A 15886-nucleotide genomic window follows, 5' to 3' on the forward strand; every position below is an offset into this window, starting at 1 on the left:
ACTTTAAAAATAAAGCCCTGCAAAATGGGTCATAACTTTTTACTGTTTTCAGTTTTACAATTGTCCCCAGGTCCTGCAGGTAATGGTGCTTGTAGGTAGAACACATCCTTCCTGTAACCTTCACACATGAATTACATTCAAATGAGGAAACCACAAGTAGTCTACGTCTCCTCGAATTTGTTCAATTCTAAATGAGCCTCCAATTTTCACGCCGGCTACAATCTTTTCAGCATAGCAACTTTCAGTTTATATGGCTGACCGCACAGGACACTTTTTAAGCTTTAAGGCTTAACCTAGGAAAAAGAAAACCTTGCCCCCTTGTCTTTCACTTGACTTTCTCGCGGCGAATGTGATTTCTGTAATAACATGTTTGTTGTTTGGGTTTTTTAACCTCCAGGGAAGTGATACGATCCCCCAACAGCAGACAGTTGACTTACAGACATGAACTTTAAGAGTACTTCAAGAATACTGCACAGTTTACATGCCAACTTCAGCTAATTTAGCAAATGTCCTCGCTGTACACGAACCGCACAATTGACTTGTTCGGAGTATGTTTCTTGGTCATGGCCTGGGGGAACCACATGGAATGGAGGTTGGAGCAGTTGTTCCCAAAGTAAAAACTAGCAAAATTACACACATGCAATCAAGCTAAATGAGTCGTTTGTCGGAAATATCCGTATGGCGAAACAGACTAACTGGGTAAAATTTTCTAAAATATTTTGTTGTTATGCAAAAATATCTTTTATTTTATATCAACTGGCAACTTCCTTCTTGATCAATAACAGCAAAAAGGGGTTAACATTAGCATTGAAAGACAATGTGCCGATGTATTTTCAATAAACAGCTCGACTTTGATCCCCTTTTTCTTAGTCTCGTTCTCTTGGTGTTTCTACTTTCACAACTTTTGAACTAAAAATGGTATCAACACAGGTTTAATAGTTTTAAAGCAACAAGTATGCTCTTTTCAAATGGTTGACAGTGATATATCATAAGTTACACCCACCTTGAAGCATGCTATGGTAAGCGGTGTCTGTGATGGCAAAGACATGAGGTGGCACCTCGTGACGCTTCTTGCCTTTGTAGAGTTCAATGACCTTCTCAGAGTAGATTGGAAGTCTCTTGTAGGGGTTGACCACCACACAGAACAAACCGGAATATGTCTGGAGGGAGAAACAATAAGTGCTTATTATTTAACTTGCACATTATAAAATACAATGTAATTACTTATAAAACAAACAAATAGAAACATTGACAAAACGCGAAAAAAAAATTGCTTGACATCGGTCAAATCAGAAATATACATGGTTAAGAATAAATGCATTTGATTGTAGCAGGCCTGGAATTTCATCTCTGAGAGGGCAAGGCCATTTTCATTTTGCAAAGGGCACTTCCATTTGAAAATCTTGTAAAAGTCTATGGGAAACTTCTGAGGCTCCAGGGGTGGATCTCACAAAGAGTTAAGACTAGTCTTATCTCGAGTTAGGACTAAGCTTGGACAAATATTGATTTATTTTATTCACGATATATCGCCGACAATATATCGCGATATTCGATATAATTGCGATTAATTAAATTTGACATCATCAGTCTTCAAACTCCCAGTGAAAGTTGTAGAAGAGACAGTCATAGCATAAGAGAGGTGTTCTAATGACCTGGTCTTCTGGTTTTACTCCAAACTTATGGGGTGCAAGATGTCTCAGCTAAGAAATACATCACGATATTGCGATACTTAATCGATATCGCGATATATCGATATTTCTATTAAAACCAAAACAATCCGATATCGGAATCGTTTCCAAATTAGTATCGCGATATTCGATATCGTGATATCGCCCAAGCTTAGTTAGGATGAGTTATTCATCTAGTCTTAAGTTGTTTATATACTCCTAGCTGAGGACTAGTCCTATCTCTTTGTGAAATCGACCACTGGGCACCAAGGCCAAGACCAGAAGCAACAGAGGCCAGCCATTCCAGGTTTTTTGTAGTTCTTTTCAAAACATTATTTGTTACTAATACATTTTGTGCGAGTACAGATTGTTTTCAAGACATACAACATTGCCAGTACAATTAAATGCAAGACACTATACTCATACAGTATTGCAGTTAAGCAAAAAGTAATTTGACACATTTGATTTTCCAGTTCTCCTACACTCTTCCCTATGTGAAGGCACCCTCCCCCTAATTAACTCCTCTTTAGTGCCCATTAATAATGCTGACATCCTTCCATCTGGCACATTCACGTCATCCTGTCAAGTCTCCCCTAACAAGCTCAGTCGAGCATCTCCCCAACTGATGACGTCTTGGCGCTCAGTCTCACCCCGGAGTCGGCCCTCAAACCTACATCATTGCTTTGCTCCTACTGTCTTCACATTCAAATGCTTTCTCACTCGCGTGTGTGATTTTCTTGCAGCCCATCCTTTAGATCTTGGCACAATTCTTAGGTTGGACGCACTTTAGCTACTGTACAGTGCTATGTAATCAATGCAAGGAAGGAGGCTTTGTGCAGTCTGCCATACTCTATGGTGAGACCATGGATAACTCCATGGTGAGACCAAGGTGTTTGCAGAGGGGTGAGGCACTCTTCTCCTACTGCTACTTTTCAATTAGGTCTATCACCCTGGGGCAAGGCAGGAAACTTTCTTACAGGCCGAGGCGGAATAAGACATTTGCGTGTTAGATTTGAATATTGTCTGGAAAACACTGACGTGCTTGATCACAAGTTACCACTTAAATTTGAATTCACCAGACTATAGAGACAGTTGATAGCAACCCCCAGATGAGCAGACCCTGGTGCCATTGTGCCATACATCTCCTTTCAAAATATTGTATGGGTGCTCACCGTCGCTGACGTAACTACGCAAACGCTTGCCCCGAATCATGTGACATAGCAACTGTCTCAATAGTCTGGTGAGTTCAAATTTAAGTGGTAACTTGTGATCAAGCACGTCAATGTACTACCACACAATACTCAAATCTAACACGCAAATGCCTTCTTGGCAAATAGCACAAGTTTGAAAAATAACATTCTGATCAGACAAACACAATGGCCACAGACTGTCATTCATTCATTGTCTTTCATTCTCAGAGATAACAGGATTAGCGGTCAGTTTATTTGTTGACCACTTGTAACTAATTTTGCCATTAGTTTGAATGAGGCTTTTTCATTCATTTGGTTTACAGGCACTTCGTTTGTCTAACTATTGGCAGGACACTAGCATTTTAATCAAGAAACTACAATGTTCATGAATGTGCCATGTAAACTGTTCATGAATGTGCCATGTAAAAAAGTTTGGCTTCTTTACATTGTCAGTTTGCACAGACATGTTTGTTGTAGGAGAGTTTGGGCGCGGGGCATTCTCATTTTCCGATACTTATATCACGAACATTTCAAGGGGCACCAAGGCAATAACCAAGGGCAAGGGAGGAAATTTACTCCATAAAGGAACCATATCACCTGAGGCGTGTTCACTAATCAAATGACAAGGTTCTGTGCGTGCATCTTTCATAATACACTCACTGGTAGTTGTACATGATATCCAAGTCTGTACCCTGAAACATACATGCACCCATACCCCGATAGTGATATACATTGTACTTACAGCCCCCACAAATACAAACAAAGTTCTTATCATTTGCATCACCGGGTCAAAAATATCCCCCAAAAAGATAGTTAGAACTCTTCACTTTCTACGCATCCAAAATAAAGGGTTTCAATAGGCATTTCGGTACTGACACTTCACAAGACAGGAGGACAAAAGGGTGGAGTTTGACCCCATGTTGACCTTGGTGCCACTCCGCCTGACACCAACTGTGGCTGCTAGGAAATGGCGAAGTGGTTTGGTATGAGACATGGAGATAACAACCCTTGTCATGGCAGAGTGCGGATCACATATTATGTAGGATGTTGATATTAATGAGTGACAGACTGGTGCCAGTATCTAATTGTTTTGGTTAATATAAGAACTCTCAGGTCAATATTCAAGTTTTTGCCCAACAAAATTTTACTGTCATTAATACTATTTGAACTGTGTAGGAAGGTGTACTATCGAGTCTCTCATAAAATGTCTGCCAAGGACCTTGTAAGTTTGTAGACATGCAAAAATCCATGATAGTAAAACCCAAAATTTACATTTAACTACAATATTTAGGCAGGCTTTGCTTGTTTTTTCTGACAGAATTTGCAACTAAGAGTAGGAACAACATCCATTGGACAATATGTATTTTAGTGCTGGGCGAATAGTGAAATTTTGTTATTCGGATACCGCTGGCCAACTATCCGAAATTAACCGGATATTCGAATAGTTTTTTCGCCGCTAGAGGGCGCTATTAAAAGAAATGACCGGATCTAATTTAAAGATGGCAATTTGCTTTTTCTTTTGATCGCGATTGACTCTACGTGAAGGAAAACTTTTGTAATCTTTGAACAAAATACGTCGGAAATGTCATTGTTTTAACTCTTCACGGAGGTGAGCAGAGTTAAATACTTAATTTATGCTGTTTTATGCTGACTTAATAGAAGTTTCATAAGGATTCAGACAAAACATTCATATCAGTTGTCGCCCGACGTCCGCGGATATTCGGATATTAAAGAATATCTGGTTACTTGGTTGTAATTACAGAACTATCCGGTTTATAAAAAGCTATTCGCGCCCTATGCGGATATCCGGTTATGAAAACAAAGGCATTCGCGGTTACGGATAGGAAAACCTATTCGCCATTAACCGGATATATTCGAATAATTCGCCCAGGTCTAATGTATTTCAAAGGAAGTTTTCCACCATGACCATCTTTATTCAATTTTCAATCTGACCAATGTTGTGCGCACCCTTCCTGAGAGTAAAACCATGTAGGTAGAGTTAGACTGAATACAATTTTAAAAAAGGGAGAACAAACAGATTTGTAGCAAGCTACAAAAGGTAAAATTCCTGCAGTTTCTCAAAAAATAAATCACTTCCTGTTCATACTTTTTGACCCACTGCTTTTCTGTAGGCTATTTTACATAACATAGTATAAGGCTTGTTAAGTGCATTCATGAATCTGTGATTCATAATGCGCATTATAAATGCTGTTTATTACTATTATTATGACAATACACTTCATAACAACAAACCACAACACAATGAAATCCTTGATCATGAGTTTTCTGTTGATTAATTTGACAGTCAGAGCAGTGCATAGAATGATAACGTTGGTAGTCAGCAATCATACACCACTGATTAGCGTTGCTTGATCTACTTTCTCTAGAATACAATCATCACAAAGATATGCATCTGATGGCAAAGTGCATGCGTTGGTTGGCCATTAACAGTAGGCCTATATTGTACAATTCTTAGTAATGATATGCCATCATGGCAATGTTTTCATCTTGTAATTTGTTAGGACTAGCCAGTTGTGTTGTCAAGTTTGATTGGATTCAAGTCTAAATTGGTTTTCAGATCTTGAAATATCATGAACTTTAAACTTCAAACTCACTGTATTTCGATGTTTTTTTCTTTTCTAATGTTTGTATACAACAAGTCAGAGCTGAATCTTCGGACAGTCAGTCTTTATTCAGAGAATAATTAAATGGACACCACAAAAAAAAAAACTATTGTCTGGAACCGAAAAAAGAAACTACTGCTTGTAGGAAAACACAATACATATTGTGGTGCTCACACTTATTTTGCCCAACCCCTTTTACATTCTCCAAATTCCATATTTCTTGTATAATTTGGACTGGAACACCAATGGCTTGCTTACTCGGATAAGCATGAATACACTTTCCTTTCATTTCCAAACTGTTCATTTGTGCAACTGTTCAGCCATGAGCGTGTTCCTACGTCACACTGCGATGACGACAGCACTAGTAGAAAGTGTTACAACAAACAAATCCCCCTGTGTCTGCCTTTCTCAATGGTCTGACACACTTCACAAAAATTCACCAAATAGTTGTGGTTGAAAGGACTAACCCAAGCCATTTGAAGCCACTCAATTTTGTTTTCATTCCATAGTTTTTTAGGGCAGCCAGGAAAGACCCTTGTAAAAACCCACAATGTTAAAGACTTTGTAAAGTAAAAGATTGGTCAAATTAAAAAGAAATTATAAATAAATGTGGAGTATTTATTAAAGCACAATGATTAGGGACAGGGTACATTTTATTTCCTTTGAAGGCTCTAGACAGCTCCCTCTGATGTAAAGTAGTTTTTGAGAAAGAGGAAATTTTTCGGTCAAATATTAATCGACTTCACGTCTGAAGTCTTTCTTAAAATATTCATATGAAAGCACACAAAGTTACAATAGTGCTTTTTCTTTCATTATTCTCTTGTACCTTCAACGACCATGTTTGTTATTTTATGCATTTTTGGGATACACCAAGTGAAAATACTGGTCTTTGATGATTATTAAATGGTGTCCAGTTCCTTTAAGCATTCTTGTGGTTATTGTTGTATAATCTGACCTGACTGGGGATAAATCTCAAGCCTGTGTTTGAGGGCTCCTGAGGTCACACCTCCACTCCAGACATAACAAAATCAGCAGAGTGGTTTTGGACCCATTAAGCCACAAGTCTCACTTTTGAGGATTCAGAGTTGGACTGTTTTCCCATCGGTTCAATTTATGTCTGTAAATTCATCCTGCTGATCGCCATCCCTTTTAAAATAAGGTTTTTACAGAAATTCCTTTTTTTTGTAAGACTTTGTTACTTCATTGTACAAACAAAGTAACAACGTTTTTGCAAAACCATTTTAAGGTACATGTATTGTAATCCAAGTCTTACACTTTTGTACAAATCAAATTTTTAAAGGAGCAGTTTTTAATCTCATAGTGTTTCCATATCATGAGGTGCCAATTTAAACCAGTTGTTTTTGACTAAAATCAAGGTTAAATGGAAAGTCTGTCTTTGGTTACAGTTTTGTGGTTTTTCCAACTAAAATGGTATTGGATTATTGACATAAAAAAATTGGGAAACATAACCTGCATCAAATCCAAGACCTAGGCCTATGGCCACATGCAGTGACTCACCACTACAAAATGTCTCACTGTTGACACATCGGATTTATCATTTGGGCTTCTGCATTTGTAGACCTACAGTTAGTTGTGACTGACTCTTTACATGTGGCTCCACAGTGATGATGGCCATGTTTTATGAGTATGGCTGTTTTGAACATTATGATTCCGGAGAAGGGATCTTTTGTTGTAAAAGAATGCATGTTTTATCCATGTTCAATTTGGAGCGATGCAGTTTTGGTATTAAATCTGGGATGTTTGTATCCTTTCCTAAGTGTTTCAATTATCTACTTTCCTAGTAGAAGGAAGACCCATCTCTAATATTCATCAACATTTTTGTAATTTTTATAATGAGTTGAATGAAGGCGTCTTATTAAGAGTAACAGATGAATGGCGACATCCCTTCTTGGTAAGAATGAAGACACTGACTTTTTAAGGACAATTACATCATTTCATGAAGATGACTTCGACCGAGAAAATATTCTATGATTCTACCACAACCCATTCTTGTCATTGGACCTTCCCTGCAGCCAACCATGGGGTCTAACAAACAGGTCTCCATACATTCCTTCACGTTCTGCTGTTAAACCCCAAGGCTCCTCGGTGTCCCATATGAACAGATTTTCTTCCCCTTTCTTCGAATAAAATCTTAGCAGGACTATTGCTACACCAGGGAGCGCCATGCCATGGAGGTTACTGACCCTGTGACATAAGCCGATTTCATGTTTCAGGTTCATGCAGGCATTGTCTACCGGGTCATGGGGGACAATAACTAGATTTGCCAGAGAGGAACAATAGTCAATGAAAGCTTTACAAAGTGAAACGCCATCTACCTGAATAATCTGTCTTATAATCCCTTTGAAATTACTTCTGGAGCAGAGGGCATGATTAAAAGGGCATCTTATTGAACAAACTGTACCATTCCCTACTTACATGTAAATTCAAAGGCATCTAGGCCTATTAACATCGCTGTAGAACACAATGCCAATTGTCTTTTCTTTTAATACCATGTCAATTGTCTTTTCAGAAAGAGACAATAGGCATTGTGTCCTATGGAGATCTTAAAAGGACTCTAAATAGTCTCACCATGTTTTGGCTTTTTGTTTTAAAACTCCTATAACTTGGGACATGGATGAACTCCTCTCATTGTTGAGTTCGGATTTCTAAATTCTAAGATAAAAAAAAAAACTAACCCCAAAATACGGAAAACACACCAAACACAAATCAGTCAATCAGACCATGGAGGTAGAAATCAGAGGACTCAAAACTTAACCTTTGCACCATACCACCCTGGTCATCACACATTTATCACATACCATACCAGCACCTATAAAACTAGATTAGCCTACTGGTTCTTTTCAAATCAGACCTGTGTTCTCCAGGGGAAAAAAACTAACCCTGTTATTTTGAACAGTAATACAGGCTACAGCACATAACCAAATCCTATCTTCAGTTCTGTTCCTTCTTTTGTAATCCACAATCATTATCCAAACACTGGCCTACTTTGGGGGTCTTTTGTCCTGCCTGGAATGTAGAGGCTGCTGCCTTTACTGCTAAGGAGTCCCACTGTACATACTACTGGGGAGCCCAAGGGGTGCACTCATGCATATTGAAGCTGTCTGATGCTCAGAAATATTTTTGTCTATAAATATTTTCTGGCTGCAAAATGACAATCAATTACTGTACAAGAAAATCTGCCCTCAGTGTGGTGAGTAACTGCAAGCCAGCACAGAGTGCAGATGTCAGTTTCAACTACTTGTCAACGGTTCCCTTGTCAACACATCATTAGTAACCCAGGAAGTCTTTGGTAAAACAAGTGGCTGATTTGCATAGAACTGTGTGTGTGGTTGAGTGATGGAATGTTTTCTTCACTGTTTATTTTAAATCGGCTGGTGTGAAATGGTACACAGTGATTAGGTCATACTTTTTTTCAATAAAAATATGTAATAAAACCTTTAATTGCTTCCCATCACCCAGGAGTAAATGGGTACAGGCATGATTACAGGTTATTGATCCATTTAATTTCTGGTGCTACATGTCCTATGCTCTCTGTGATCAAACCTACATGTAAGGAGTTGAGATGGTTTTAGAAAAACGCTTAAGGTGGTTTTAAAAGCAGCCGTGGAGACAAAGTTTGAGCTTTTTGAGAGGCTTAAAAAAAAGAGACTTAAATATCTTAGATTTTGGTTCCTTTGTCTTGACATTGATTGGGTTCCACTATATGAAGTGACCCATGATACCCAAGTACTCTGAGAGATGTCACTTTGAAATTACTTATTTTAAATACACGTTATATAAAAATGGTTGGAGAAAAAATTAGGCCGGCATAAAGTCCCATTAACTTCTTGATTGGTTTTAATCTTTCCCTTTCATCCAAAGAGATTCTAGCTTACGCTTCAGCTCCAATGGCATGCATCAAAACAATAATTGTTATAAACAGGTGGTAATTGATATTCTCCGAATAGAAATTTGCAATTGTTGCATCTCACCTGACCCACCACAACTTGGACGAATGAAAAAATGTTATGAGTAAATGTGTTCCCTAAAAAACGAACATTTCAAACTTAATGATGTTAAAAAGTTGCCTAGGCTAAAAACAGTTTGTTTAATTACTGAAAACAGTAAGCTCCTTCACAGTTATTATGCGCAATCTTGACCAAGGGGGCAGATTTGTTTAAATTTGACAGGGCTGCCATACTGCAACTTGCGATGCTTGAACTTCCCTTGAAGTAGAACTTTAAGGTGTGCGCGTGAAGTTCTAGTGCTGAGTCGCTTGCACCAACACATGTTTGTCGCATATGTCGCAACATCTCATTTAAGTAAATTAGATAACTCCCTATTTAGTTTCATAACAAATAAAAAAGTGTTGGCAGTTACAGAAAATTTTCAAAACATTAACAAACACTAAAAAAATTTTTTTGTATATAACAGTAACACTTAAATTTTGCTTTATTGGAGTCACAGCACACAGTACTAGCCCCATTAGGCTATCAAGTGATTGCCAGACTCCAAAATGTTTCATACAACTATTAACAAGAAAATAGCGTGCACATTTTTGAGAATTTGCTCTCCATAAATGAACTAAGGTAAGTGACCTGGGGGAAGAATCTCGGCATAAAAACATGGGTTTCTATTCAAAAAGTGATTTCAACTCCCCTAATGTTGGGTGTAGGGCCAAGAAGCGAAGGGAGTCCAGCGTATTTGGGGTTATTTATGGGGCTACACACACACACTCAGGTACCAGTCAAGATTTATGACAACTGACATACAATTTTGATCAGGGTGAATTTATATTTCCTCGTTAAATTAAACTTTAAATAAAGGTTTATAATGAATACACTTACATATATAAGTCCTGAGTAGTATCTATCCTTGAGGTTGTATAGGACTGAGGCTTCATTGAGACAGGTCAACTCGGCCATGTCTTCAACTTTGTTGAACTTGGGCGGGTTCATCTTCTGTATGTCATCTTTATTCACAACTCTGGTCTTGTTGTTATCCGCAATTTCTACGGTGATGTTGTCCCCCTTTTCGCTCTTGACACTGGCAGCGACGAAGCCATGGACGTCGTCCGGGACCCACACCAACCTCTTGGCCGTCCATTCTGCCTGAGACGCCGGGTCGCTCACCATATTCTTGTCCACAATCAAATACTTCAACTCTGGATCCGCCATCTTGGTTTGCTCAGTGCTACTTCCGCAATAGCAACGAGGTCCGTATCTCTTCACACGTTTTTTTTACGGTACAAAGTTCCAACCCACTTTTTCCTCACCAAAACTTTGTGACAGTTTCAGACCGTTTACTCACCGTCAAATTGATCAAGAATTTACCTGGATGCTCATAGACTCCTGTAGAATGTAAAAATCGATTCAGATTATTTAGAACAAATTAAAGTTACGATTTAAGCGGCAAATGTTACGGCAGAAGAGTTAAAATGACTCACCTACCGGAACCCCGCGAGCCTCAACACAGCGTCATGCATAAAATCCACATAGCACACACACACACAAATAATATGCAAGAAAAATGGCAGCCACCGTGCACCAGCGCGCCTGAGCCGTGTGATTGGTGGAGCTACCGTCACGTGCCATGGGAAAACCACCAGCCCCCGTACAGAGTGGCCACGCCTACGAGACCACAAGGGCAAAGTTGGCATTTTTATAGAATTCGTCAGTTTTGCTGTTTTGTTGTGAAAACAGAAAACTATGGGGAGAATGTCAGTCGGAAGCCGGAACTGTAGCGTTAACAAGTATGTACGGATGTACGTCTACTGTGTATATCTTTTTAACGCATTTCATATGATGGAGACATAGGCTAGTGTTAAAACAAGTTGATTATCAGTAGTAGCAGTGGTTTTAAAATTTATTTTAGTCTTCAATTCCACCCCCTTCCCCCCCCCCCCCCCCCGTAAAGACCCAGCCAGCAGTTCGTTGAATAATGTCAGCATTTTGTTGCTAACGTTTGTTTTATTTTCTTGTTAAAGGGGAACATTTGCCAACTTTCAATCCAGTTAAAATGCGAAATTTCACCAAGAACTAAAGACCCCTTTAGTACTTTCCCCCTCCCACCACCACTTATTGTGTTATACCATAGAGCAATACTGCCTTCTTTCGCGCGGTGAGGGCTCTAGAATGGGCCTAGCTACAAAAAACAGACTAACCACAAAAATACTAATATTTTTGTTTCTTTGCATCAACATTTCAATATCCAAGCCTCTTTCTCTCTGTTAACCCATCCCATGGATGTTGACCATTTTGATGATGGGTCAACCATCTTCACCAATGCTTCGTATACCTACCACACAATCATTTACCTATCATATAGTAGAAGAATACTTGCTTCTTTTTTAGTGGATTTTATTCAGCCAAAATACATTCAAAAAATGGGAGTGGCACCGACACACCGACCGCCTGATGGTGGTTATAAGAATAATTTGCATCCAAGAGGGCGCTATTTGTAATTGGTGATCAGCAGCAGAGATCCAGAGAAGCCGCTATCGACTTGCGTCCAGGGGAACCAACAAAGATCTTTTCGAACATGAATTGAATTTAGAAGTGTATGGTTTACATAGATTTTAAAACAATGCCTTAAAAAGTTCAACCGTTCGATCAGTTTGGGCGCCTGTCAAAGCTCACAACCACGCCGTTTCATTGTTTTTCTCTAGCCAACTTTTTTTTTGTATCATTCTGTAACTTTCAGCGATTCCCACATTTCGCAAAACAATTTACTCACGTGTACATTATATATTTCTTTTTTCCGTTTTGGAAGCATTCAGTTTCGTTTTGGTGTATTCAAAACTGACATTGTAATATTATTTCAAAAACACTTAAGACGTTTCGAAGTATTCCAATCAGTAACTACAGACATAGCAGGGAGATTTTCAAATTTGTTTATCAGAACATGGACATAATAATTGGTCTTGTTTTCAGGGAACTTTCTGCAAATCAGGCATGGAGAGCTGGCAGCTGTCAGCCCAGGGAATTCTTCTGTTTAGTGTGTATTGGGGAGGATTTTCCCAAAATTAATTTCCTAATGCTTGATATGTATGTGTATCCCCCCCCAAAAAAAACAAACAAACAAACAAACAAACAAACTAAAAATAACACACCTTCAACATTAAAGAAAAAATTGAATGTATGTTTCTCATCAAGTATTGTTTATTTTCATATCAAATCAAATTGTTGGTATTGATCATGAAAAAAGGTTAATTATGAACCAGCTGATCTCGCCATCAAAACTGACTGAAAAAGTATACCCCTTTGTGACATAATACAATTGGTCATCTGTACTGTAATTCAAAACCACTGTAAAATTAGTTACTACAGTGATAACTTTACTGACAACTAATAAAATAACAACAAACACACATGAGGGGAGTGTACTTATGGTATAACAAGTTTCCAACCTACTGTTCTTGAAAACACCAACAACACATATCATGCTAGAAGTGTTTGTTAAAGCATGTTTTTCAATGCATAAAGCCTGTAGTTGCTATTCACAGAATAATCAGCAAATATTCCATAAAGTTTGCATTGTTGCAATTGGTGCCCTACAGTTTGTTTGCTTGGCAAAGACATTTGATAAGCAGTAATTTCTGCAATAGCTTTATGTAATTAGGAACAAGCAAACAATTATCAAGCAACCCCCTCAACCCCCCCCCCCCAAAAAAAAAAAATAATAATAATAATAAATGAAGAAAACAAAACGAAAAAAAAAAACCCAACAAAACAACAACAACAGTCACAATGCCCCAACAAACAAAAACCAAATAAATATATAAACATGGAACTTCTCTCATGGAGGTAAAATTAATTATTTACCAACAGACAAAATCTTAACGTTTAATCTTTACCAACTTTATTAAAAGAGGTTTGTCATATGGGGTGCACAGCAGCCCCTGCTCTCCCAAAAAATATGAAAAATGTGTTTGAATATCTATCACTAGATAAAATTCTGGTAAAAATATCCTACAAAAACAGCAAGGTACATATTTGTACCAAAAACACTATATTAATATAAAAATCTCTTTGTACAAAGAAGATATTATTTACAACAATATTATGTTTCAAAAACCTATTCATAGGATGGGATACACCAATGTGACTTTGCATCACAAAAATATATATCAACAATGTGTGGGGGTTTATTTCAATCATTTATTATTTTAAAGGGAAAGCGCGAATGAATTTTTGGGAAAGTACATCCATTGTCACTTAGTAATTAGTTGGTTTTCTTTTGTGTAGTCCTGAGAATTTCAGTGCATTTTATGGTACAAAGTCACATACATGTATACTAAGCATTGATCGTGTTGTGCAAAATGATCCTGCTAAGCTCTCACTATGAGATAGAAAACAGTACTTTCAATTACAACAAAAAGTCTATGCACTTTGAATAGCAGCGGCCAAACAGGACCATTTTTCATCAACAACTGTAGTTCATGCATAGCTTTAATTCTGCATTTTATGTCACCAGGGTTGGATTTCACAAAGAGTTAAGACTAGTCATTTCTTGAGTCAAGACGAGTTAGGAATAGCCTTAAGTTCCAAGTATCTCTTAGGACTAGTCCCAAGTTCTTACTCTTTGTGAAATCGACCCGGGCGCCAATTTCACAACATCCTAAAGACTGATCTTGACTGAAAATGAACCGTATTTGCTAAGGAGAGTGTGATGTAACAAAACAAATAACTGTGATGATACTGACAACTCGTCTTTAAGATGATTCTTAGAACTTTGTGAAATCGAGCCCAAGATACACAGCTATAGTCAATTCAATCCCTCACTTGCCATACCTCTCAGGCAGAATACAAACTACTTCAAATGTATTCATGGGTATCTCTCTGGGAAATATCCCATAAATATATGTACAATATTTTCGATCCTCAAATAGGAAACAATAAATCATCTTTAAAATCCACTAGCATGACTTGGAATGCAACTCCGCACAATAAGCATCTATTATTTACGCTATGTGGGAGCTTATTCCATTGTGTACATTTTGTCTGCCATTATACGCTTTTGAAAGGGCTAGGGCACTAATACAATTTCCCCTTGGTAAAGGGCAGCCCATGAGCAAATTGTAAATTTCTATTGGAGCATTTCAAGGCACCAAGGCAATGACCAGGAGGCATGGAGACAATCGCCTTCATTGCCTCCTTAAAGTATCAAGCCTGGGGAGTTCCATTTTATTAATTTTGTTTAACTTCAAAAATGACAAACAGTGCACTGCTCTTAATGAAATGTGCCAATGGTTAATATTAATGTACCCACTTGCATACTTCCCACTGATATATATGACAAACAGTATGAAAAACCCGCAAACATAAATACTGTTAGTGTCAATGTCACAGAAATGTATGGAATGTAATGTACTGGCTTTAGACGGATTGAGGAAAACCCTTGTTAATGACTGATCATAAAAATTTGGCCAGGGAAGCATATAGGCTATATTGAACGAACACTATATTAACTTTCATCCAATCCAATTGTAAACAAAACTGTGTTATTGAGAGAGGACTAAAAATTCATACAAACTCAATAGAGTTTTAAACAAAACCTGGCATAAAATTAACCAGCAATACCTTGGTCACAACATAACAGCCTACAATCTACTGGCATTGCTGACATCACACAAAGCTCTATGAAATAGGCCCAGATGGTAACTAAAAACACCAAACTGTTGGATTCTGGTTATGATGGTATGCCTGGTCCAATTTGTTGGCTCTGCTTGCCACAGAATCTGCACATATAGCCCCCTGTAGTAGCGCACATAATTCCACGGTCTCAAAGTACAGAATCCCATGCTAAGCAGCACAGGCATGAAATTGGGTCCCGATCTCATGTAAAGCATAATCAGCAATCTCAGTTCGACAGAATCAAACAAATTATGCAGTTGCAGTTTGATGGGTTTGGGGTTGTTAGGTTTACGCAAGATTCTTTTGATTGACAAAACACCATAAATTTCAGAGAGTGCGTCTGCCTGTTTAGTTATTAAATCACATTCCCCTTTTTGATTACGAAATATAAAGTTGGAAATTGTTCCTATCGCATGAAAACAGCAATTGCCGGCTGTATTTCCCTGAGCTTTTGGTACACTACAAAACAAGATTGACGGTCATTTTTATTTAAACAAAAAAGAAGTACTGAACACTTGTACAAAATTTATCAAAAAACTGTCAAGTGAAGAAATTCACAACAGTCTGCCTAGCAGCTGCCTAGTACTCAACAACTTAATAGCAAAGTAAAAAAGAAATAATTATAAATTTGAATTTCTTTTGTTCAAGACATTATTTCTTAGTAGATACTGATTGAGTTTTAACTCAGTATGTATTGACCTTGTATGTAAGAATCCTTAGTGTATTGAACCATGTGTGCATAAATGATGTTGTACACGTCTGCCTGCCTC

The 15886-nt window shown here is 37.9% G+C and overlaps 1 protein-coding gene across 4 annotated transcripts in view; it reads right to left on the reverse strand.

Annotated features, from left to right (window-relative positions):
• The window catches only part of LOC117292299 (myosin-10-like), a 76295-nt gene extending 65331 nt beyond the window's left edge, over positions 1-10964 (reverse strand). For 3 of the 4 annotated variants that reach the window (XM_033774309.1, XM_033774308.1, XM_033774306.1), the window contains exons 1-3: positions 10928-10964; positions 10329-10832; positions 1004-1160 (exon numbers count right to left, since the gene is read on the reverse strand). In XM_033774309.1, coding sequence (XP_033630200.1) covers positions 1004-1160; positions 10329-10658 — 487 coding nt within the window. In that variant the 5' untranslated portion in view covers positions 10659-10832; positions 10928-10964. The remainder of the gene's footprint in view (positions 1-1003; positions 1161-10328; positions 10833-10927) is intronic. The other variant, XM_033774307.1, reaches the window with a different exon arrangement.
• Between the last annotated feature and the right edge of the window lie 4922 nt (positions 10965-15886).

The sequence above is a fragment of the Asterias rubens genome, chromosome 7 (assembly GCF_902459465.1).
Source record: "Asterias rubens chromosome 7, eAstRub1.3, whole genome shotgun sequence".
Lineage (NCBI taxonomy): Eukaryota > Metazoa > Echinodermata > Asteroidea > Forcipulatida > Asteriidae > Asterias > Asterias rubens.